Consider the following 26,618-nt stretch of genomic DNA (forward strand, 5'->3'; position numbering starts at 1 on the left):
TAGTGAACTCATGCGCCCCCCTCCACCCCGCCTTATCAACTACATGCTAGGGAAGGATCATGTATGAAGTGATGGGTGTAACATTAAATGCTGTGTGTACACAACCACGATAGATGGGGTCAGGTTGGTGAGAACAGCTTTGAGCTGGTAAGTTTAAAACAGGTTTTGCCAAAACAGGCAGCAATCAGGGCTGTGTTGGCTCTTTTGTACACATGATGAAGGGAGTGAGAAATACTTGCGTACAAGTGTAGAACCCAGGGATGAAGATTATGTTTCCTCCAACTGGCTTCCAGTATGCAGCAGATGAGATCCAGCTAGAGGGTAAGGGCAGTGGTTAACCTCTGCTCGCACCTTTCCCTCATGGCCCCACAGTGACCCCTCTGCAGCTCTGACAGGCATGTTCAGGGCAGCGGGCATTGAAGCTGCAGCCAGGACCCAGACCAGCCTTCCTGAGGTCAGTTCTGAGGCACTGGAAACCAAAATGGAAAGACTGAACAAGAGTCTAACAGAGCATGCTCTGTCTGTGCGGACAGCGTCCCCAGCTGAGCTTCCCCGGCCAGCTAACTGGCCACGCACGCCTTCCTCCATCAGTGAAGGTCAAGTGCTGGTGGGTTTTTTCTAGGCCTGTTATGCAGCAAGGGCCAACAGCTGCCCGATAGAAGAAAGGAGACAGAATAGAATGGAGATCAAGAGTGTGGGATGTGGAGTAAGACTAGTTTCAAGTTCAGTTCTATATTTTACTAGATATATAACCGTAGACAAGTTAACTATCCTCTCCAAGTCTTGGTGTCCTCATCTGTAAAATGAGGGAAAAAGTACTTAATAAGGTTGTTGTAAGAATCAATTAGCACACTGACTGTAATAAGGTTGTTGTAAGAATCAATTAGCACACTGACTGTAACAGAAGTGGTTGATAAATCATAATCATAGTCAACGAAAGTAAACAGCCTTCTTTGCCTCAGAGCATTATCCAGAAACCCACTGTAGCTTTGCAACAAGTTTGTCAGCAGCAAGGCGGTCTTCACAGAGCTGTGATGAGCCATGAATCCATGCAATGCACCTGTGGGCTAAGGACCTGGGGTAAATCAGAAAGTGTCTCAGTAGGTACACAGGCAAACACTAATTATCCTCAATGATAGAGAGGCTCAGTTTCTCTTTGGCTGAAGACAGGTAGATAACACACATGATATAAGCAGGTTCTGCAGCAACCTCCTCAGATTTGTTTTAGAAAGGCTGTCCAGCCAGCCACCTTACAGGGAAGTAGGAGACACGCTGGTGCTGGGCAGGGGCAGGTGGATTTGGCCTCAATCTGTTACTGCTGCTTCGGGAAAGTCAATGGCACTGAGCTTCCTGAGAACACAACTGTACCATGTCTGGTCCTATTGGTTCTAGGGATTGTTGACACAAACTAGTGTTAAAACTTTTATGCTATTAACTGGAAGGAAGAATGATTACTGAATCAAAACCCTCTTAATATTCAGAAAGGTGAGATTTAAAGTCAGCAGTGGATGCGTTAAATAGTTGTGTGTTATTAGTCAAAAGACAAAAGAAAGCAAGTAAATATCAATATTAGGGAAGGTCAGTAATGCACCGATAAAGTGAGTACCCTGGCACAGTTCTACTGGGAAGAAGAATTTTATAAGATTCAAGATCCTCGTTATAAATCTCAGTATATCAGATTACAACCTCTCCTAATATAATAAAGACTACAAAGATCAAACCTTACTATAGAAATTCAAAGATATATTTATTTAATAACAAACACTAAATACTGCAATAAAGGCCTGACACTTTAATATTAAATACCACGAGAAAAAATCAGGGTCATTTCTAATAAATTTAACAAATCTTCCCGAGTTCAGGACAAAAATATATGTCTGCTTACTAGCCATTTGCATACTTGGAGAAATACTAGAGTGTTACTTCTCTTTCTGTACACTTAAATATTTTCTTTTAAATTTGTCATTTATAATACTTCTATTTTCTAAGCAGGGTCAGGCCTCAATGCCATATGCTTTCTGGAAAGAGACAAGACAGCCTCAAAACTCAATCTAGCCACATCACTCCTACTTACACATGGACTGGTGTTATTAATTTGGATTACACCATTTCAATAAGCAGATACCAGGTAAATGAGCTACCAATCATATCTGTGTGGCAGTATTTATACAACTGAGCTAGAATCTGGCCTAGTTAGTCTGCTGCAGCTAATTAAAAACTAACATTCGAGTTCTCTCATGCCTGCATAAGCCCTAATGTATAGAAATCACTACCTGCTGTTTAATAAGGTGCCAGAAGATGCCAAGATGATATGTGAACATTTGGCAACCATGCTGAATTCACCACTGCCCTATGCTCCCAAGAGCATTTAATCACTATTTGAAATGAGGACTGAAAACCACCTTCCAAAACCAAATCCCCTTTGTTTATTGGTTCTTATATTTCTTTCTTCAATTTATAGCACCAAATATACTGGTTTAAGAATGGAAGACCTCCAAAAACCTAATTTGAAAAATATGTGGATAGCTTCACTGAACAACATACTGGGAACAACATACCAGGAGGAGGGGAGGGAAGCAAAAGCAAAACCAACCTGTTTTGAAATGTAATCCAGAACCATCTGTTCGATTTTCTTTTTTTCTACACCTTGTAGGTGTCTCAAAAGGTGGTCTCTTAGTTCAGACACCATCTGAAAATAGGATATGGATTAGATAAGTCAAAACCTACCCACTGACACATGCAAGTAGCTTGAATTAGATCCACTTATTGGCATTCCTTATAAACACAAAAAATATTGTGTGTGAAGATCCCACTGCCCTCAATGTATAGCCCTCAATATTATTCTGATGGATGACCAAACACCAGACAAGTTATGGGATGACATCAAGGACATCATACATGAAGAAAGCAAAGGTCATTAAAAAGGCAGGAAAGAAAGAAAAAGCCAAAACAGATGTCAGAAGAGACTTTGAAACTTGCTCTTGAATGTAAAGCAGCTAAAACAAATGGAAGAAATGATGAAGTAAAAGAGCTGAGCAAAAGATTTCAAAGGGCGGCTCGAGAAGACAAAGTAAGGTATAATGAAATGTGCAAAGACCTGGAATTAGGAAACCCAAAGGGAAGAACACGCTTGGCATTTCTCAAGCTGAAAGAACTGAGGAAAAAATTCAAGCCTCGAGTTGCAATACTCAAGGATTCTATGGGCAAAATATTGAATGACACAGGAAGCATCAAAAGAAAATGACATGAATACACAGTTACTGTACCGAAAAGGTTTGGTCAATGTTCAAAGATTTCAGGAAGTAGCATATGATTAGAGGCCAATGGTATTATAGGAAGAAGTCCACCCTCCACTGAAGGCATTGGTGAAAAACAAGGCTCCAGGAACTGTCGGAATACAAACTGAGATGTTTCAACAAACAGTTGCAATGCTGGATGCGCTCACTCATCTATGCCAAGAAATTTGGAAGATAGCTACCTGGCCAACTGACTAGAAGAGATCCATATTCATGCCCATTCCAAAGAAAGGTGACCAAATAGAATGCAAAATTACCAAACAGTATCATTATTATCACACACAAGTAAAATTTTGCTGAAGATCATTCAAAAACAGTTACAGGAGTACATTAACAGGGAACTTCCAGAAATTCAAGCCAGATTCAGAAGATGACATGGAATGAGGCATATCATTGCTGATGTCAGATGGATCTTGGCTGAAAGCACAGAATACCAGAAAGATGTTTACCTGTGTTTTACCAGCTATGCAAAGGCACTCAACTGTGTGGATCATAACAAATTATGGACAACATTATGAAGAATGGGAATTCCAGAACACTTAATCGTGCTCATGAGGAACCTGTACGTAGACAAAGAAGCGGTCATTTGAAGAGAATAAGGGAATACTACATAGTTTAGAATTAGGAAAGGTATGTGTCAAGGTTATATCCTTTCACCACACTTATTCAATCTGTGTGCTGAGCAAATAATTCGAGAAGGTGGACTATATAAACAAGAACATAGTATCAGGGTTGGAGGAAGACTCATTAACAACCTGCATTATGCAGATGATACAATCTTGCTTGCTGAAAGTGAACAGGACCTGAACACCTACTGATGAAGATGAAAGACCACAGCCTTCAGTTGGATTACATTTCAACATAAAGAAAACAAAAATCCTCACAACTGAACCAATAAAGAACATCATGATAAATGGAGAAAATATTGAAGTTGTCAAGAACTTCATTTAACTTCGATCCACAATCAAACCCCATAGAAGCAACAGTCAAGAAATCAAACAGTATATCACATTAGGCAAATCTGCTGCAAAATACCTCTTTGAGGTGTTAAAAAGCAAAGATGTCACTTTGAGGACTAAGGTGCACGGGACCCAAGCCATGGTATTTTCAATCACCTCATATGCATGTGAAAGCTGGACAATGAATAAGGAAGACCAAAGAAGAATTGACAACTTTGAATTGTGGTGCTAGCAAAGAATATTGAACACACCATGGACTTCCAAAAGAATGAACAAGTCTTTCTTGGAAGAAGTTCCTTAGAAGCTAGGATGGCAAGATTTCATCTTATGCACTTTGGACATGTTACCAGGAGGGACCAGTTCTTGGAAAAGGACATCATGATTAGTGAAGTAGACAGTGAAAAAGAGAAGACCCTCAATGAGATAGATTGACAGTGGCTGTATCAACAGGATCAAACATAGCAAGAACTGTGAGCATGGCACAGGACCGGGCAGTGTTTTGTTCTGTTGTATGTAGGATAGCTATGAGTTGGAACCAACTCGACGGCACCTAACAGCAACAACATTTTTCTCAAGAGGAACTACTTATGATTCACCCAAGCCCAGTGAGCAGCTGAGGGTCAGGCTCTAGCCTCTGATGAGAATTCTCCAAAGAAGAGGCTGATGGCAGTCAACAACTTGGAAATCAAAAGCTTTGGGACCTAGAAAAGGATTGAAATCTACTGCTACTGGAGAACTACCACCCTGGGGAGCTAACAGGAACAACTCTAAACATGAAGTGATTGTGCTAAGAGGGGCAGTGCTCTGGGGTGTTTTAAAGGACAGAGACAGGAGTATAAAGCAAATGCATGTGGTACCTCCCTCTTCACACTTCAGACACTGCATTAAGACAGTAAATGCAGGCCCCCGACAAGGAAAAGCAATGGTATATTTATTCTAATGCCTCCGAAAGGCCTGTTTCTGTACCCTTTCTGTTCTGATAATCCTCAGGGTTCCCTAATCAGCGGCTGACATTCTTATTCCCCCCACCTTTTGGTTTTCTTTCTTTCTCCTTCATTCTTCCTCCTTTTCTCCCTTTGGCCTAGATGCCCTGATCATCTTGAGGCCCTCCTGGCTGAGGGAGATCTTTGTTCCAATAAACAGCCCATGAGAATTAGACAACTGATATCACAAATGTATACATCTTCTATTTTAGCAGACTTATATATAGGATGCCTTGAGTAAAACCTAGATCATAGCCTTCAGGGTCAAGGCAGAGTGATATACTATTTTAACCAGTCTTCTGCATGTGCAAATTGATTAGACTTAAAAAAAATTTTTTTTTAATTAGAAAGAGCACACTTTTTTGTGCTCTTCAACTTTTCTACAATAACCTTCAATATGAAAATTAAAGTCATCCATAAGTCTATTACCTATATTAACATTTGGATTTTATTTTTTTATTTTGGTTGTGCATACCCATTCTAACGTTTTGCAACACACTTATCTTCATGCAATAATTTTCTTATGTCATTAAATATTCTTTTACCACACAAGATTTCGTGACTGGTAGCAAATATTTCTTGAAAGAATGGATAAAAACTAAGATGAGGATGAGACGTACAAATTAGCCCTTTCCCCTTTTCTTGGGGCCCAATCGCTGATACCCAAAGAGCTCACAGACCACTTACCAGCCCTATAAGCAGCCTCTGGGGGTTGTCTTCCTCCTGGAAGAGGGGCGTTAAACTTGGCTCTGAAATAAAACAGGGTGACAGTTTAACAGGGTGGTTTTCAGGAAATGGGTCAGAAGGAAGAAGAATCAGTCTGGGTTTCCCTTCTCTAAATCACTGGGAAAACTTTAAACTTCCCTGATATGATGAAAATTTTTCATTAGATAACTGTTACCCAGTCTTCAAGCTGACCTTCTCACTCAGGTGATACACAGAGGGCTCTCTGAAGCAGAGGGCTCTCTGAGGTAATGACTGGGAAGGAAAGAAAATCAGGAACACATTCCCCAACCCCAGCAGGGTCTGCCTTTGATTTTCTCTTCAGCACTAAAACTCACCACTGTCTAAGGACCTCTGCTTCACTGGAAGAGAGGAGCTTGGGCTCTCTCTTAACCCTAAGAGGGCAGTAAACTGAGGAATGGGTGCTTGCTGGAAGGATCGCATGGCTCCCTTCTGCTTTCTTTCCCCAGAATTCTTTAACTTTGGGAGTTGCTGCCTTGAGGAAACTGGCCAATTACTGTGGTCAATTATCTGAATTTGCACAAGTAGGAGACTGAGAAGATCAAGGTGGAAAAGTGATATGTAAGGTAAAATCAGTTTTTTCACCCTGATTTGCACTGCACTAGGGTTGCCATAAGGAGCCCTGATGGCACAGTGGTTAAACACTGTGGTTTGAACCCACCAGCTACTCCATAGGAGAAAGACGTGGCAGTCTGCTTCCATAAAGACTAGCCTTAGAAACCCTATGGGGCAGTTTTACTTTGTCCTGTACCATCGCTATGAGTTGGAATCAACTTGATGGCAATGGGCTAGGGTTGCCATAAGGAACCCTGGTGGCATAATGGTTAAGGGCTCAGCTACTAACCAAAAGGTCAATGGTTCGAACCCACCCAGTGGCACCATGAGAGAAAGACCTGGCAATCTACTTCTGTCAAAGATTACAGCCTAGAGCCCAAGAGACAGAAAGGGCCACATAAACCAGAGACTACATCAGCTTGAGACCAGAAGAACTAGATGGTGCCCGGCTATAACCGATGACTACCCTGACAGTGAACACAACAGAGAGCCCCTGAGGGAGTAGGAGAACGGTGAGATGCAGACCCCAAATTCTTGTAAAAAGACCAGACTTAATGGTCTGACTGAGACTAGAAGGATTCCAGAGGTCATCATCCCCAGACCTGTTAACCCAAGACAGGAACCATTCCCAAAGCCAATTCTTCAGACAGGGATTGGACTGGACTACGGGATAGAAAATAATACTGATGAAGAGTGGGCTCCTTGGATCAAGTAGACACATGAGGCTATGTGGGCAGCTCCTGTCTGGAGGTGAGATGAGAGGGCAGAGGGAGCAGAAGCTGGCCGAATGGACACAAAAATAGAGAGTGGAGGGAAGAAGTATGCTGTCTCATTAGAGGGAGAGCAACTAGGAGTATATAGCAAGGTGTATATAAGTTTTTGTATGAGAGACTGACTTGGTGTTTGAACTTGCACTTAAAGCACAATAAAAATTAAAAAAAAAAAAAAAAAGAGATTACAGCCTAGAAAACCCTATGGGGCAGTTCTACTTTGTCATACAGGGTTGCTATGAGTCAAGATTGACTCAACAGCACCTAACAAGAACGGGGTTGCCATGATTTGGAGCCAACCTGACGGCAACTGGTTTGTTTTTGTTTTGGGGAAGGGTTTAGCAAGGATGAAGAGGCAGGCAAACACAGGTCTCCTTCTAGGACCTGCCCCAACACTCATTCCTGCTCTTTCTCTCCCAGACACCTGAGGTACAGGGCCGGTTAAGAGGGCAGGACCACCCTAGTTAGTGGTCTGACGACTCCTTCTGGGAGGGCATGGATGCCTTTTGATCCCTTATGATAAATCTTGTCTGAATCCTGTACAACGCTTAAGGGTAAAAAAAAAAAAATTTTTTTTTTTTTAATAAAAAGGTTAAGATGAAACAATTCTATACTTGAGCCCAGCACCCCTGAATTTCACACAAAATGTTCCATTTCAGGCAGTGACAATTCTCTTCGTGGGAAACTAGTACAAGTGAAGCACATGACAGGAAGGGGGCAAGTTTCCTAACATGCATTAAGAGAGAATGACCAATGACGGTGCAAACAGACCTGGACTACAGCCGCAGAAGTAGCTCTATAAGTGGGGCCAGAGAGGCAGACACAACAAAAACTCAACCAGGCCAGCAACATTTCCCATATTGCAAAATCCCTACCCACACAAGGAGGGTGACCCTGAATCACACACATACACACCCCTGTCCAGTGGGCAGGACTCAAGCTCACTGCTCTTGCCTGGTGCAGAGGCACAACCCTGGCTTTAGGTATGGCCTGGTAACAAGGGCTCCGCCTCCAGACCACAGAGCTGGTTCCCCGGGGCTGTTCAGCGAGGCCAGGCTCTAGCGGCCAGTGCAGAAAGACGAGCTCACCATCATGGTTCACAGGTGGCTGTGCACTCAGCTGCGTGGATGTGCAGCAATGCAGTATATAAAATAATTTCCGTACGATTACCCAGCATACAATGAAACATTCAGCGCACAAAACAGAACTGGGATGCAAAAACACAGCTTTTTTGTTTTTTTAATAAAGGCTTACTTTTCTGAGGCATGAAAGACAGCGAGTTCCACTGTCAACCATAAAAAGGCTCCTACCTGAATATGCTCAGCTTCCCTTCTCCCAGTCTCAGCTAAGTACTCCCAGTGTGTCAAGACTTAGCTCAGATGTCACCCCCTCTAGGAAGTGTCTTCCAACCCCCTCCCTCTCCCAAGCATCCTCACCTCTTGCACCCTGGAATTACATAACACCTGTCACTTTGTTTTGCAATTATATAACATACCTTCGTCACCCACCAATGATAAATCAGTGGCCTCACTTGCCCCAAGCCCTGTGCTATGTGCTATATACATTGCCCCGTTTGGTCTCATTTTCTCCTCAGTCTAGTGCGGAGGAGGACAACAGACAAAATGGATAAATGACTTGCCCAGGGATACATGGTGAATATGGGCTTTTTTTTTCTACCTGACTTCGAAACCCATGTGCTTCTCCCATAACCACACTGCTACCTGGAGGTTCCTCATCTTTGTGCTCCTAGATGGGAAACTAGTGCCTGCCCAAGTTGTAATCAAAAGGAAGGGGGCACACACAGAACAAATACCCTTGTTATGATCAAGCAGCTGGAAAGAAAGCAGCCCCAAGCCAAGCGAGTTGCCAAAGCTCATTCTGTGGGTACAGCCAGAGGGCATGTTAATTAGAACAACTATACAAGACGAATGAAAGAAAACCAGAGCACCAACACCCAGGGACTTCTTCAGCAAAGCACATTTAGTGGCTTTCCTTGAAGGTCCTGGTGCCAAGACAGACACGGAGCGAGCCGTGTGGCCACTTTCGCAGGAAGATATTAAGGTACTGCCTTTTTTTTTTTCACTACGCTATTTTTTTTATGGGAAGTGATTTTCTCCCCAAGCCCCAGTGATAGAAAAAAGAGTGTTAAAAACAAAACACTGACTGAGATCCAGAAGGCTTCATTACAGGTCTTTTCTTACCGAAACTCCTTGCTTCTAGGTTAGAAATCACCCTACAAAGAAATTAGTCAATGTTATTCACACAGGAAGTATTATTAAAAAAAAAAAATAAGGCCACACCACCATGCAAAAATACCCTCCTTTAAACACCTATAAAACCACTACTGTAACAGTTCTAAGGCTGCTGAAAACCTCAAAAACTTTAATTAACTTGGCAAAAGCCGCGTTAGGCAATTATAAAATCTTAAAGCTCTTTTGTGCAAACGACTGCAGTAATTTAGAACAATTGCAGCTCTCAGTTATTGGAAATAATGGGAACAGAAAATAGAGCAGGGTTGGAACAGAGCCTTGCAGTGCTGTGAGATGATTCATCTCTCCAGGAAATAAGCTTTCAAAATAAGAGCAAGCTCACCAGCCCACTTTTTAAAATCACTTTATGGAAGTCCACTTTTTATCATCAGCCTACTGTGTGTCCTCCCCAAAAGTGCTCAATTAATAAGAGCTTTCTTTACCACTTAACCACTGTAAACCATCCCTCACAGGGTAGAAGTATATAAAGTTTAACATATGAACATCTCTCCCCAGGAATAGTCCCCCTTCCCTTACCACAATCCCTGAAGACCACAGACGCCAACTCTGCCAACTCCGGAATAGGGCAACACTGGCTGCAGTCGTTAAGCTGACAGCATTATTTTGTGGAGGATACATAACAAAAGTAAGCTATGCCAAGAAAAGGAGAGTAGCCAACAAGGTAATTGTAAAAAAAAAAAAAAACCCTTAGAGATGCAATAACCTTTCACTTTACTTACTTGATTGCATTATCGAGAATATTCCTCACATATGCCGCGGACCTTCTTTTTCCTGTTTTCTAGGGGTGAGAACATGGCAGGGGTGTGAAAGGTAAAGGTTTTGTGGGTGACATTTTTCACATCAAGGACACAATGCAATACAGTTAAGAGCTTCAGAATGAAGAAATATACTTTCCACATAATAAAAGACCTAGATTTAAAAAAATTTTTTTTTAACTTTTTATCCTGAAACAAATATACATTCACAGGAAGTGTCAAAAATAGTACAGAGAAATCCCATGTGCCCTTCGCCCAGCCTTCCTCAATGGTTACATCTTACATAACTATAGTACAATATCAAAATCAGGGAATTGGCATTAGTACAACGTGTGTGCATAGTTCAGTATCATTTTATCACGTGTGTAGATTCCTGCAACAACAACCGCAGTCCAGATACAGAACTATCCCGTCACCACACAGATCTCCCTTCAAGCTACTCCTGTAGAATCAGGCTCATCCCCTTCGCCCCTGGGCCATCCCTAACCCCTGGAAACCACTAATTTGAGAACATCTAGATTTTTTTTTAATCAATTTTTAATTGTATGAGTAATGAAAGAACACATTTCAAATCTGGAAATTAATCCTATTACTACTATGAACATGCTGTGTATCCCCTAACCTCTCTGGCCTTCAGTTTCCTCCTCAGGAGAACAGAGATCATAGAAGGGCCTCTGCCTACTGCAAGGTCAGCAGCAAGAATGTAAAAACACCTGGCTTTTGGAAAGAGTGCTGAAAATGCATACCACCCTTATGATTTAGGGGCATCACCCGAACCTAATAATACACAAAGCTTTTGCTTCTAGCTTTGTTCTAAACCCCAAACATACCTCTTCCGAGATCAGATTGTTCCACTCTCTCCTGATCACGCTGTTGTTATAGTGGAAGTGTGGTTTAGTGTACTTAACATATTCCAGGTTGTAGTTCAGTTTTTCCCAGTAGCCCTTAAACCTGTGCACCTGTAGAAGACAAAAACATCAGTGAGCTTGAGTAACCGGCTCGGTGGCTCAAATGACCCAGCAAGGGTCACTCAAGCCTTGCTGGAGGACTGGGTCCACTTTACTTCCACAGCTCATACATGGCAACATTTCTGAGGTGAACACTTCCGAAGAGGGATGTCATGCTAGTCCCATTAGGAATTCTAAAATAGAGAGACTTAAGGAATGTTGCCTTCCTCACTTCATTTTCTAGCCCCCTTTTACAACAAACGGAACTGCTGCTCACTTCCCCAAACCAGGATCACCCCCCTGGGCTAAGGCTAAACAGGGAAGCCTATATTAAACACATCAACTCATTTCCTTCCCAGAGAACCATTTTTCAGACTTATGTCAACAATGTCACATTCAGTCAAAGAATGTTCACAAAATTTGGCACACATGGGGTTGGCTTACTTTACCACTAAGTTTATTTACTTCCAAGGATATTTTTCAAAACCTAAGTAATTAAAATGGTTAAATTGAACTAGTTTACATTCAGTTGTCAAATACTCCAAAATAGAAAGCAGTTGCAGTTCTAGCTAAGTTTTTGAATTAGTGACATAATTGTACTACCCTGAAGCAAGAATTATCTATTACATCATTTTAAAATAATAAATAACGTTAATATATTTTTTAATGTTGAAACCAACTTTTTTTTTTTTAATCAGTGAAAACAGATTTATGATACCGACTATCTTACCAAAATATGTGCATTTATAAAAGATTTGACTGGGGCCAGGAGTACAATGTGTGGCCATAAAATGAACTGAGTTAATGCCTCCTGTGGTGACCGACTTGGCTATACTGCAAGACAAATGAACTCCTAAATAAAATACTCCTCATTTAAGAAAAATACCCTTAAGTTAGATAACAGCACTTCAGTCATGAACGCTGCCTGGTATTTTGTACCCTAAGTACACAATAAAAGCCATTCCTTCCCTTCTTCTCTTCTTCTCCTTGGTTGGACATTTTATGGTAATTTACTATCACATTATCCAAATTCTTACTGCAGGGACAGTGACAATTTGTTCAAAATGGATTTTGGATTATCAGTAAAATGAGTTACATAATAATACTACAACTTGCTGTTTTAGGAGTCTGAAATGCCTGTCCAGCCAGCATCCCTTCTCCCCGAGACAGGAAAAGCTTTTTCCAAGAAACTGTCATCACAAGGGGCAATAGGGACACCGGAGTCACGTCTTATTCCCCACTTGACCTGCCTCACTCACCTTTGCTTTCCCTTAACATTTATTTATAAGAAATGTGCCTTTATCCACCATTTGGCCTTTCTTGCACTGAAAAAAAAAAAAATTAACATAATTCTGCAGACATTTGGCAGGAATAGATTCCCGACAGGACTCAATACAGCTTGCTTGCTCTCCCATATCTGAGCTGAGGCATAAAAAAAAAAAAAAAAAAAAACTAGTGCCATCGAGTGCCTGAATGAGATAACTAACTGGTGTTGTACTGACATCTAGTGGCCAGTTAAGCTATTAACTCTTACACATGGGGTCACCATGAGTTGGAATTTACTGGATGGCAAAGGGTCAGGTTTGATGGGGTTTTTTTGTTTTGTTTTGTTTTTTGGCTTTGCCAGAAGAGTCCCAGGGCACAGTCCATCCAGGCCTTGTCCAGGACAAGAGAGGAGAGGGAAGGAAGGCTCACTGGTACCCTCCTACCTGCCATCCCAACCTTCCCCTCTCATGCCAAATGCCATCCACTGTCAGAAGACCCACTGACCGCTCACAGTGTGGCTCCTAAGAAAAGATCTCTCCCAAATTACCTTCCTTCTCTTTGCTCCCTCATTAAAGAATCCTTTTCTTCATAACCTTTTCTCAGATGAAATCAAACAGATAAAGCACATTTCTTGCCAAGTCCATGGACAGGCTTCAAAGGGGTTCCAGAACTCACTGATTGTATGTAAAATTGAGGGGTGTGCATTTATATGGGCGTTTTTCTGGGAAGAAGGTTTACAGCTTGCATCAGATTTTCAAAGGAATCCATGGCTAGAAAAGTTCAAAACCACTGAGTTAGAAGGAAAATAATTGGAGTTTAAAAACAAACAACTCTTTACATTTCAGTAAGAAAACCTATTAGCCAAATGTCTCAGACATGTTTTCATATTAACTCACTGGCCTGGATGTTATAATACAGATATTTTATGAGTACATAGAGAAAAACAATTAGTGGCCTATGTCACTACTAGATAAGTGAGGAGTTTTTTTAGATTGTGAAAATTCACAGAGATCACTGTAAACTGGGTAGTCTATTTGGGAACCTGGACCCAAAGGATGAAACAGGATTTGAGTGAAGGGTAAGAGAGGATATCCTCTGAGTGAAGGATGATCTGGATTCTGGGTTTAGATCAGAGGCATAGCCTTAGACAGGTCAGAGCAAACAACCAACTGCGCTTCATTCTCACCCCGTGGTGAAGATATCCACCTCTAGTGTGTGATTCCCAGCCTTGGCTGCCAAGGGGAACCACCTGGGGAGCTTTGAAAAAACTGAGGTTTGGGTCCCATCCCTTGAGATTTAATTGGTTGGACCTGAGCCTCTCAAGTTTTAACCATTCCCCAGGTGATCCCAATATTCAGCCTGGGCTGAGAACAATTTCAGCAACGCCAAACAATCCCAGTCTCCCTCCCACCCTGAAACATGTTATTCAATCTACACCTCGGGTTTAAAGGCTAATAAAGAACTCACCTGTCCAAGACTGTGATTGTGTTGTTAAACAGGAGATAAGGTTAAAGAGAAGCCTTAGGGCCCAACTGCAAGAATCTTCAACACTAAGTTAACATCAGCATGTTCATTAACCCAAAAACCCTGGTGGCATAGTGGTTAAGTGCTCTGGTTGCTACCCAAAAGGTCTGCAGTTCGAATCCTCCAAGCACTCCTTGGAAACTCTGTGGGGTAGCTCTCTGCCCTATACACTCGCTATAAGTTGGAATTGACTTGATGGCAATGGGTTTGGTTTGGTTTTGCTCATTATCTCAGAGAATAAAAGTAGCTCCAAGATAAAATCTGAAATGTTATAACCTCATATGGGGGGAGGAGGATGGAATCCACACAATCACATCCCAAAAGCCAAAGCGTACCACCTCACCACTTATGCCCAAGGCTGGCCCTCAGAACATAGAAAACTATTCCTCAGATTCAGTCAGCTAGCCCTTATGGAACAGTGAGTACTATTCTCATCAGGGAACAACAACGGTGTAAAGTGGAAGCCATGACACCCCAAGAAGATGGTGTGAGGGCCAGTTATTAAAAAAAAAAAAAAATTTGTGATGCTTAAAATAATATACTTTATAAGTAATACACTAAACAGTGCTTTATAAGAAAAATAACTACAAATTTAGTTTTTTATGGGAGACTGTAGTGTTATCATAGGAGCCCTGGTGGCACAGAGGTTAAGCACTCATTTGCTAAGCAAAAAGTCAGTGGTTCAAACCCACCAACAGCTCTGAGGGAGAAAGATGTGGCAGTCTGCTTCCATAAAGATTTACTGCCTTGGAAACCCTATGAAGGAGTTCTACTCTGTCCTATAGGGTCACTATGAGTCAGAATCGACTCGAAGGCAATGGGTTTTCTGGTGTTAGAAGCAACCGGATACTTAAGGAATGGTCCAAGAACATTTTTCTGCACAAAGGGGAGTTTTACGTTTTGATTTTGAAAAAAGAAAAATTATTTCAAGTGTCTTCAGAAATAATCTCATTTGGTCTCTTAGGATGACATGCAACAATTATCAGATACAGCTGATTAGAAATATTAATTAACAAAAGGACCAAAGGCTTCCCCACTAAGGGACTGTTTCCTATTTAGGACTTGGATTGCCAGATGATCTCTCAAAAAAAAAAAAAGAAAAAAAATGCACTGTGGCACTCACTCATCTGCAAATTACTGCCAGGAAAAAACATCTGCCTTTCATTTCTGAAAGACTGATGGCTTTGTTCCTACTTCTCCTGATTAACCAGTGTCTTCTTACAGGAGAGGAAGCCAACTTGGAGAGAACCCTTTACTCTGTGTGCCAGCATTGAACTAGTAGAGCTAAAGCATCAATCCAGTTTGGCTCTTCAGTGGATCCTATCTCCAGATCAGCTTTTACTTGCAGCCCAGAGAAATGCTGCAACCCATTATCTCCAGTACACATGTACACACACACACACAAATCCAAAACCAGTCAATTCTGACTCACGGTGACTCCGTGTGTGTCATGATAGAGCTGTGCTCCACAGGATTTTCGATGGCCGGTTTTTCTTTCAAGGCACCTCTGGGTGGACTAGAACCTCCAACCTCCCCATTAGCAATTAAGGCATTAACTGTTGTCCACAAAGCTAGCAACACACTATGCTAAGCCAAGGTGCTCTGCACAAGAATATCTATCACGCGCAGGACCAGGGCCTGGGAACTCTTGAGCCTGCCTGCTAAGGGGACTGACTGTATCCTGCAAGTGCAAAGTCTCCTGCTTATAAATGGATTTCCTCCTTCCCCAACATTTAGCAAAAAATTCCCTCTTCTTTGCCCAGCAAGGTAGTTCTGTTAGCCATTTTTAACAGAATGGATTTTTTAAATGCAATCACTAAATATGACAAATTATTTCATTTCACGATAAGCGTATACCCTGAGATAAGCCAATGCTAAGACAACTCCCCCTCTCAACCTGATGAATGAAACACTAGGTCTCCAACCAAAACTCTGAATAGAAGCAGCACAGCCTAGTGGCTCGTAGGAGAACAACAAAAACAAGAATCCTCGATCCTGAGTCTGTCCATCGGTATCACCATCTGAAGGTACCTGGATCTCTACAGGAATGAATTCACCAGCCTGAGGTTCCATTTCTAATCAGCAGTCTTTCTTTGCTGCATCATAAAATTATGCTTTATAATATTAATTGAACTCTGTCCCAGAAAATATATGTACAAACTGAACTTTGGGGAAACTATTAATATTTCCCATATAACCAGTTGACATTTCCAGTGATGCTACATTCTTGTCAAAGCAACAATTCTAATTTTAAAAACCGTAAGCCATTACAGTATGATTATGTGGATTCTTCGGGTCTCTACAAATCATTAAATCATTCAATGATGACGCAGTCTGTATTAGAGGGATCAAGGAAAAAAGTGTCTTTTGTGCTTCACTAAGTAATTAATTATACTCATGCCTACCCAGTTAAACAGTATTTTTAAACACTTTTTAAGTGAATAAACATAGTTTAATAAACAAGTCTCTGAATGGAGAAGAAGTCAGGTTAGGGTGCCCACCCAGTTAAACAGTATTTTTAAACACTTTTTAAGTGAATAAACATAGTTTAATAAACAAGTCTCTGAATGGAGAAGAAGTCAGGTACCACCCACCCCTTTCCTAACTGCTCAGGGCAGTAAGCTCCTAATAGACACTTGTAGGAACACCTGCGTTTCTGAATGGCCCGAAGTGGTGCAGGGCTTTAAGGCTTTCTGGCCTTCCCAGTTTCTGGGTCAGGTAGTTAATAATCTCTAAATAAGCAACCAAATACACCAAAGATGTTCCACTTATATACTTTGGGGAAAATCCTCCACTTCCCCATTCACGGCATGCTCATTCAACTTTGATCTTTATGCTCAAGCAAGTTATTGTTTCCATTGTTTATGTTCTTTTAATCCTTACATGCTTCCTTGGTTGAAAAATCTTAATGGGTTCTCTCCTCACTATAAAATCAAGGGCAAGTTTTTACCTTTTATAAAAGCTGCCACTTCCCCAGGGCAACCCACGTCTTTACAAAGGGATAAAACCATGCTTCAGAAGGTCATCCCTGTTGACACTTCTTTTAAGTCAAGTACCCTGCTTAAATCTACTTCTTGTTCTTTTTTTTTTTTTTAATGCTTTGGGAAACCTTTTTATAAGTGAGGAAGATTTTTATCTTTCAAGTAACACTCTTCTAATTTAAGTGGTTTATCCACTCCAACATTTTCATATATCAAACATTTGCAAAGTGCTCTACTTCACACTAGAATTATTTGCAGACTGAGCAGGAGAAAAGTGTGTTTCTGCTTTCATTTTGCCCTTACCTACCCAACTCCTTATCAGGGCAGAATGGAAGCAAATGTGGTCAGCATCAATAGGGGTCCCTCAGCCCACAAGGAAAGAGTCTGGCAGCAATCACACATTCTAAAGGTAACTTATGACTCAGGTCATGGATATTCAGAGCCAACTTTAGCAAGTAAGCATGGCAAGAACACCCACATAACTGGGGCTGGGGAGGGAGGAGCAGAGAATAGGACGTGCCACTGCAACCAGATCCATCACAAAATAATTAAGCTGGGACTTGGGGTAGAAGAAGTAGGTCAAAGGGAAAGGCAGAAGCTTCAAATAAATGGTATGATCCAAGTAGAGATGGGGAAATAAAAGAGATATCAAGGCCAGGTGTCCAGTGAGCTGGAAGGTACTGAGTAGGTACTGTGCTGAGTGATTAGGATGGGGTGAGGGTGGGGAGAGGAGATTCTGGTCAAACCAAACCCAGTACTATCCTCTCCTAAGACCAGGCCAGTCCCAGCAGTACATCCAGTGGGATCCTATTCAGTGATCAGAAATCATAATTATCAAGTCTATGTAGTAGTGTGACTGATATTACAGCAACTTGATATATTATATTTTTATAATATTTATAAAATATCTCTAGATCTCTATTACAGCTAGGTAAAATATGCTTACTATGACAAAGACCAAAAGGAAACCAGGTGCAGGGGGAAGACAGCGGATATCCTAAGAACTGTAGAATTGTGGGTGATGTTCCTTAAAAACTTCTTCACTAGTTTGTTCTTTGTCCATTAAATACATTATGGGTTTGGCAGTGATAGTGGTAGAGGTAGAAATAATAAAATGAAAGGCTGGAGTCTCTTAATAAGAACCTTTGAAACTATTAATAAATCACTGTTTATCCCCTTCACCTTACTGCTTTAGTAGGGCTTCACCCAGGTCCCACACTTTTGCCTAGAAATATAGCTTATCAGTCTATCTTTAAAAGCCTCTTCTGGGACCAAAACCTAAACCACTAGGCCCCCCACCCCGGTCTGCCCTCTCTCACCCCCAAGGCATCAGTGTGATGTCAAATGTCCAGGATTTCCCCAGCGTCCAGGCTTGGCCTGGCCTTCATATGTCCAAAGAAATCGAACATAAATAAAAGGCAGCAGCACAGTGAGTTGCCTGATGCCAGAAGCTGAGATTTCCCAGTGCACACCAAGCTATAATTAACAAGAGGCAGCGCCAAAAACAACAAAGGAACTTCAAGGAACCTATGATAAAATACTCCCCAGTTTTTAACTACATACGTATTCTTTGCTACTCACCCCACCCCCCTCACCTCTCTCTATTGTGCTCACACTCTTCTGAAACCACCAGACGGCAGAAAGACACTAGTAGCTATACCTCAGTGGGCAGGAAGAAGGCACACAGAAGCTTGGCTGAGACCACATAGTGAGCCAATACAGCATTTCTTGAGAAAAAAAAAGTTATTGTTAGAACCAGAAGGAAATGAGATAATCCCAACTCAGGTTATTCAATGGCTTTAAGATTGAAGCCTGTGTGTGTGCGCGCATGTTTGTGCATTTGTGCACATGTATTTGTGCACGCGCACACGTGTGTGTCGAGGGAGTGACAGCACAAATGAAGTAAAAATGCCTACCAGGCCCTCTAAAGACAATTCACAAGAATTCCAGTACAGGCTGGTTTGAGGTGCAGTGTCAAGTACTAGTCTGTGGCTTAAGTTGAGCCCTGTAATTTTCTCATATCTTTAGAAAACTTCCCTCTTCAAAGAGTGTTCCTAAAAATGACCATAATACCATACTAAGTAACTAAAACCAAAACGAAATGAGTTGCTGTTGAGTCAGTTCTGACTTATGACAACCCCGTGTGTGTCAGAGTAGAACTGTGTTCCATAGGGTTTTCAATAGCTGATTTTTCAGAAGTGGATTGCCAGGCCTTTCTTCTGAGGCACCCTGGGCAGACTTGAATCACCAACCTTTTGGTTAGCAGTCAAACGCATTAACTGTTTACACCATCCAGGGACTCACTCGTGACTACTCACCCACTTAGGAAGGATTCTCTAGAGAGGCAGCCCTCACCCACCCCTTACTCCCATTCTCCCCCAGCAGTTTATAATCCCTTTAGGACCTGACAAAACTCAGGGCCACAGTTTAACTCGAGGTCAGGTCGAGTGTGGAGGCAAGCAAGGAGGCAGTGCACATCTGGGCTTTTGTTTCTCACTGTAAGTGACTTACCTTCATAAGAGGCAATGCGATCTCTTCTGTCACAAGGGTTATTCCAGGAATTTCCTATGGTTAGGAAAAACACACACATACACAATCTGTTAAATGCATCAACGACCACAGGCTCAGGCCTGCAGGAAGTGTTTTCCCCTAGACAGAAGCTGATGGTATTCCTGTTCTCCCTGGCTGAGGGCAGCTTCCAGTTTGCTAACCTCTGCTTTAAATAAACCTCAGGGTAGAGAGATAACAGTGAACACATGCAGCCTATCTCCTGCTCCAGGAAAGGAAATATTCCTTAAAGTCATGATGAAAATAATTGACAAGATTCAAAGGAAAAGACTGAAAGCATAGGTTTTACACATTTCCATTTAAGAACAAATGAGGCAGGTTCACTTGTACCATCAAATGTAATAAGGAGGAAAATGCTCCATTATTTGTATTCCTTCCTCCCTCCTCTTTTCTCTCACTTTAAATATATTATAGTTAGCCTCTGCCTCAGTGCAAGGGAAACAAGGTTAATGGGATTCTCATATAACTTCAGTGGAAAATGTTTCTGCACCTCACCCTCCACCATAATTTCAGAGATAAGAGCTCCCCAAAGAGTCTGTGCAGCACTCTCACCATGGCAAATGGGAAAGGGTGCAGTTCATATCAGGAAGTCCAAACGATGACGTTCTGTTAACTTGTCATCATTTAAACAAATTCAAATGAAGGATGTTGTTGTTGTTACGTCCTGTCGAGAAGATTTCAACTCATAAAGGCCTCATGTAACAAAGCAGAACTGCCCTGTGGGTTTTCTTGGCTATAATCTTTATGGAAGCAGATCACCAGGTCTTTCTTCCGCAGAGCTGCTCGGTGGGTTCAAACAGCTAACCTTTCAGTTAGCAGCTGAGTGCTTAATTGTTTGCCCCACCAAACCAAACAAACTAAAGCCTTTGTCATTAAGTCAATTCCAACTCATAGCAACCTTACAGGCCATATAGGACAGAGTAGAACTGCCCCATAGGGTTTCCAAGGCTGCAGTCTTCACAGGAGCAGACTGTCATATCTTTCCCCAGCAGAGCTGTTGATGGGTTCAAACCGCTGACCTTCCAGATAGCAATCGAGTGCTTAGCTACCACGCCACCAGAGTTCCTTCTATTGTGGTTAAGATTTCATTAAAGATGTAGCATTAAGCACAGTTGCCGATTAGAGACAGGAAAAGTAGGTGATTTACATTATTACTAAAGATAAGCACAGAATCATAGAATTTTAGAATTAGAAGAGACCTTAAAGGTAACCTACTCTAACCGCAAGAAGTTGAAAGCGACATCGTAAACCCTAAAATAAGCACAGTAGACGGTGGTTTTAGATGCGGGTTTTTTTATATTGTACTTATTGTAGGACTTCCTGATGTCGTTCTGTGTATGTCCACAAAGCTCCTCTGCCCTACAAAGTCATGAGAAATGCAAAGTGCAGCGTTGCCTGTCAGGGTGACACTGTCACAGGACATCCAATTAGCGTGTGCTCCATCTTCAAACACAACCCTGGAAACTGGTGAACCCGGCCCTGCCTCCTGGACGCAGTTTTAACCACGGAGTAACAACTTTGGGCGTGGGGGAAGGAAGCCGAGATGTGCATTTCCTGACCCTAGGGAGGTTTAACCTGCAAACTGCCTACCACAGCGTCTGCCTGTACAGTTGCAATTGTTCTTAAAGACAAAAGTAGCGGCGTGGAGAAGAAGGAATAAGCTCAGGTCTTTCCTTATAATCCCCTCGTATTCTTATGATTCCCTTATAATTCATGGAAGTTCACTAACTATAACAGTAAAAGACGACAAAAAAGAGCCTTTAAGAAAACACTACTATTGTATGTACCAAAATTTTAGAAATTAACTTTATCTTCGTCATGCCTCAAGCACACATGATACTTCTTTTTTAAGGACTATATTAAGAAATCCAGGCACCCTGGTAGCATAGTGGTTAAACACTGGGCTGCTAGCCGAAAGGTTGGAGGTTCGAACCTACGAGCTGCTCTGTGGAGAAAGATGTGGCAGTCTGCTTCCTAAAAATTACAGCTTTGGAAACCCTATAGGGCAGTTCTACTCTGTCCTATAGGGTTGCAATGAGTCAAATCCACTTGATGGTTTTTTGGTTTATATTTAGAAATAGTCTAAATACAAAATGAGAAGTGCTGCAATTTATCCTAGTATGTCTTTTTCTATGTCTGGGTTACCTAAATTAAACTTACCTTTCTAGATACCTTCTTTTGTTGTTCGTTCGTTTTTAATCACATCACTTTGTTGGTTAGCATTACAGTGGTTCTTTTATGTTTAATTGCTGTAAAACTATGGGTGACAGAAACTTCTGCCTCAAGACGAAGTCTGTAGTTCTAACACCTAAACATGACCGGAGAGGAGGCAGCTTTTTCAGAGGCAGCCTTATACATGGTTTTCACTTGCTGGTCCAACAAATCAGGGTTTACTGCACCACGTTCAAGAGAAAGTTAATAATGTTTGAGCTTCGTACTTCCTAATTTAAAATGGAGGGAGTCTGGACTCACAGGAAGAAAAGGCTGAATGAGTGAGCTTGCTTAAGATTACTAACTTTACTGATCCTGAAGCCTTAGAAGCATTACAAATTTTCTTTATTAGACTGGGAAAATCTATTCAGTAAGCAGAACAGCTCAGAGTGGCAGCTGTGGCTCAGCCTTTCACCACTTATAAAAACCTGAAAAAAATAAAACTGATATTTTAATCATATCATTTGAAGACAATATAGGTTAGTTCTGCCTGGTAGAAGGAAGGATAACAAATGTCCTATACCTTCTCCTTCAATGCTACTGTTTTGTAAGTCTATAAATGGACCCCTGGTCATGCAGTGGTTAAGAGCTCAGCTGCTAAGCAAAAGCTCAGCAGTTTGAATCCACCAGCCGCTCCTTGGAAACCCCATGGGGCAGTTCTACTGTGTCCTGTGGACTTGCTGTGAGTAGAAATCCACTCAACGGCAACCAGTTTGGGTTTTTGTTTTTTTTATACCAGAAGCCCTGGCGGCGCAATGATTAATAAACGCTAGGCTGCTAACCAAAAGGTCAGCAGTTGGAATCCACCAGTGACTCCATGGGAGAAAAGATCTGGGGATCTGCTCCCATAAAGATTACAAAATAGGAAACCCTATGGGGCAGTTCTACTTTGTCTTATAGGGTCTCTACGAGTCGGAATGGACTTGATGGCACACAGTAACAACATACCTTTGTATATGTGTGTGTGTGTGTATCCACCTTTAGCCAAAGGTTGGGATTCACTATTTTTTTCTGCCAGCAAATTCCCATTTACTTCTTTTTAAGTCAACACAAATTATATCACAACCTTGGTTACTGTGACACGGATGTGCTACAACTGACCAACAACCATGAATCTATTTTAATTGCTTATATATTTCAAAGTGTTAACTTACTGTATTCCAGGTGTGCACTGAGGAATATGGCAAAAGTTTATCTATATTACTTGTCTCTGGATATATGCTCCAGTATGAAGAAGCTGAGTACATTTTTGAAAGGAAAAAAAAAAAAAAGGCATGGCTTAATAAAAAGAGTAAGTTTAACAGACATGCTTAATGCTAAATGCTTAAATTATGAAAATGTTTAACAAAGGACAATTCATGTTCTGAAAAAATAAAGAAAATTGAAAGGAAAACAAAAATGAGCAAACCAACCAAAATTTTCATCGCCTTATCCTTCATCCTCAAAAGGTTAAGCATTATGATTTTATCTACTGACTAAGAAGTTCAGGTTCTGTCTTCTTATTGTGCCATTTTTATGATGAGAATAATTTCTCAAAAATTTATTTGGTGCTTTTATCTACCCAAATGACATTACACTACTTTACATAGAACTAGCCAACAGCAAACTGGGCTAAGAAAGTTGCATCTAACTGGAAAAAAAAAAAAAAATCACTAATAAGGTTATAGAATCAGGAACACATCTCATATATATATCATCAGTCTCTGAACAGCCACTGCTTGTCACAAAACCACAAGAGAACAAAATTTAATTAGCTGCAAACTACAGCAGAATTAAAAAAAAAAAAAAAAATGCTCCTAAACAGCATTTGGACAGATTGAGGCATTATCAATTTATGACTTTCCCTCGAGCTAAAGGGTCAAGTATTCAGCTTTACATACAACGTCAGCAACACCTACCAATTATAAATTCCTGAATGAGGTCAAATGAACGGCAGGCAGAGATGTTCTCAGAAATCCACTGAATAATCTTTAAAAAGTAAGAAGACAGAATTCTGCTGGTAGTCAGATCTCCACACCATCCCCACCACCAAAGAAGTACAAATATATGTGACTCTGTTTAATCCTATATATACTTTGGAAAGACCTGAGGGTACACCACCTCCACATTATTTTCAAGGTACATAATGCAAGACTATAGGGGTAAAATGGTATTATAATGAGGTCTTCTTTTACACATTTTTTAAATAAATGCCCTTGGCTGGGACCCAAATAAATCTTCTTCAACCAATGTTTGTTTGTTAGAGTAGCCAGAGGCGTATCTAAGGAATGGCAGGCATAGCACCTGCCCTGGGTGCCACTCGAAGGGGGGCACCACTGAGCAGCTCCTATTAACCGGTAGGGCCCAACGTCCTTCCTCAAGCACTGTAGACACAGAGGTGTGCTGGGGGGGGGGGGGTGGCGCAAGTCTAAGGGGGTGCCAGATGAGACATGGAATGATATTTCAAGATGCCACAAATATGAAAGGCACCTGACTGAGGCAGCAGAACACAAGGGGGTATGGTGTTCTGATGGGTTGCTGCTATCAATGTCAATTCATCCTGAAATTGGAGGGGTGGGGTGAACTTAGAGATTGGCCCTGGGCATTTGTTGCTTTTGCTATACCCCTGCTCAGGGGCGCAATTTCAGTGCTTGCCATAAGTGCTATTTTCCATAGATAGGCCTCTGTACGGTAATGTACCAGTGAGAATTGTAGGATACTGGAGAACACCAAACTACTAAGCTTGGATGCAGATGACCAGGAATTTGAATTCCAGCTCAGTCATCAGTGTGAACACTCGCGCCATTAAACCTTTGTGAGCATCACTGCACTGCCCTCCAAGGGAGGGGCTGTTGTTGTGTGCCATTCAGTCAATTTTAAGTCCTAGTGTGACCATATAGGACAAAGTAGAACTGCCCCATGGGGTTTCCTAGGCTATAATCTTTCCGGCAGCAGATTGCCAGGTCTTTTCTCCCTCAGAGCAGCTAGTGAATTCCAACTTCCAACCTTTCTGTTAGCAGCCAAGTGCTTAACCATTGTGCTGCCAGGGCTCACTTAAGAGAGGGATAATCCCTTTTATATCAACAACTCTCTAAATTGGTCCTGCTAGAGGAATGAAATGTCTCATTCCCTGGCTCAGGTATACTGACCTAGGCCCTCACATTTCTGTCCCTACCAATAAGCTGTTTCTACCCCCAAACACAGAAACCCTGGTGGTATAGTGGCTAAGAGCTATGGCTGTTAACCAAAAGGTCAGAAGTTTGAATCCACTGGGTGCTCCTTGGAAACTCTATGGGCAGTTCTACTCTGTCCTATAAGGTTGCTATAAGGCAGAATGAATTGGACAGCAATGGGTTTGTTTTTTTTAATTCCCAAACATGTTTATGCTAGTTGTTTTTATTTTCACATTTAGGTAATCTAATAAAGCATTAGGAGCCCTGGTGGGGCAGTGGTTAAATGATACAGCTGCTAACCAAAAGGCCAGCTGTTCGAATCCACCAGCTGCTCCTTGGAAACCCTATAGGGAAGTTCTACTCTGTCCTATAGGGTTGCTATGGGTTGGAATCAACTCCATGGCCAAGAGTAACAGGTAATAAAATATTACCATACATAAATAAAATAAACATGTAAAAAGACTACTTGGGGTCAATAAAAGATAAATTGAACGCTTTGGAAAGACTCAACAAAGGCATGTATTTAAAAAATCTTACTTAAAAACAAGGTGTAGATGAGACAACTAAAAAGACTGGGGAAAAAATGCCAGAGTTTAGAAAGATCCTATATACGGATTGCTCTGGAAGGGTCTTGAAATTATTGTTTTCTTTAAAAATGAAAATAAAGTAAGAGGAAGTCAGAGATAACACATTACTAGCGCTCTTATGCAAGAAAAACAGTTTTGAACTCTAACTAGCTGATGCACACACACTCAAAGAGCATTCATCTACATAAAAAGATGGGTGAATAAATGTACATTTGTGTGTTCTAGTTTAAAATACAATGTTGAAGGTGTCTTTTTTTTTTTTTCAGTTAATCAACCACCTGTTGGTCCCAATCAACTATGATAAGGGTTTCTTTGACTTCACAGGGCTATTGTGAATATCTGTAATACTTTGTAAACTGTTATGTGCAGTACGAATGTAAGCTATTTGTATTAATATAGGTAATAAATGTCTGCTACCACTGTTTAGTCCTTTTGATGACAGTCACTGAATGCAGACCAGGAGAAAAAGTAGAATATTTGAGAAACTCATTATTTACTGAGCACTTCTTTGGAATATTACTGATGTTGCTAAATATTTATTCACAGTACAGAAAAGAGAGCACTCAAAAGGACAGACATGGCTTCACACTTTGATATTTGGCAGGGAACCACAAAAAAGGAAAAGAATGTATTTGAGTCAGGACAGAGACCATAGACCTCAATTGTCACCAAATAAAAATAACTTCTGTTTTTTTCCAACCACTAAATGAATACACTTGGGGTTGTCTACTTGCCAATTTTTAAACTTAAGCTCTGTTCCCACCTGGGCTTCCAGGAACCGTGATTCTCTGCTGCAGGAAAGCACACAATGCAGCACGGCCATCCTCTCACAGTCCAGGGGTGTGTTCCACAGGAACTGTAACAAATATGACTGGTTGAGGAGTGCTCTATAGAGCTTTCCAGAACTCCAGTCCAGTACCAGGGACCCTGACAGTGACTGTAAAGGACTATGAGGTAGCATATCAATCATTTCATTTTTTCCTGGCCAAAAAGAAAAAAGGAGATCAGCAAAAAAAATAAAACACTCCATCCTACCCAAATATAAATATT

At 41.3% G+C, this 26,618-nt stretch overlaps 1 protein-coding gene across 4 annotated transcripts in view; it reads right to left on the reverse strand.

Annotated features, from left to right (window-relative positions):
• Positions 1-26,618, reverse strand: part of GSAP (gamma-secretase activating protein) — a 99,446-nt gene that overhangs the window by 12,263 nt on the left and 60,565 nt on the right. For all 4 annotated transcript variants that reach the window (XM_064289904.1, XM_064289902.1, XM_064289903.1 and 1 more), the window contains 10 exons: positions 26,332-26,549; positions 23,728-23,797; positions 22,984-23,066; positions 19,562-19,615; positions 11,163-11,291; positions 10,297-10,355; positions 9,509-9,540; positions 5,926-5,987; positions 2,594-2,689; positions 244-314 (listed from right to left, as the gene is read on the reverse strand). In XM_064289904.1, coding sequence (XP_064145974.1) covers positions 244-314; positions 2,594-2,689; positions 5,926-5,987; positions 9,509-9,540; positions 10,297-10,355; positions 11,163-11,291; positions 19,562-19,615; positions 22,984-23,066; positions 23,728-23,797; positions 26,332-26,549 — 874 coding nt within the window. The remainder of the gene's footprint in view (positions 1-243; positions 315-2,593; positions 2,690-5,925; positions 5,988-9,508; positions 9,541-10,296; positions 10,356-11,162; positions 11,292-19,561; positions 19,616-22,983; positions 23,067-23,727; positions 23,798-26,331; positions 26,550-26,618) is intronic.

The sequence above is a fragment of the Loxodonta africana genome, chromosome 8 (assembly GCF_030014295.1).
Source record: "Loxodonta africana isolate mLoxAfr1 chromosome 8, mLoxAfr1.hap2, whole genome shotgun sequence".
Taxonomy (NCBI): Eukaryota; Metazoa; Chordata; class Mammalia; order Proboscidea; family Elephantidae; genus Loxodonta; species Loxodonta africana.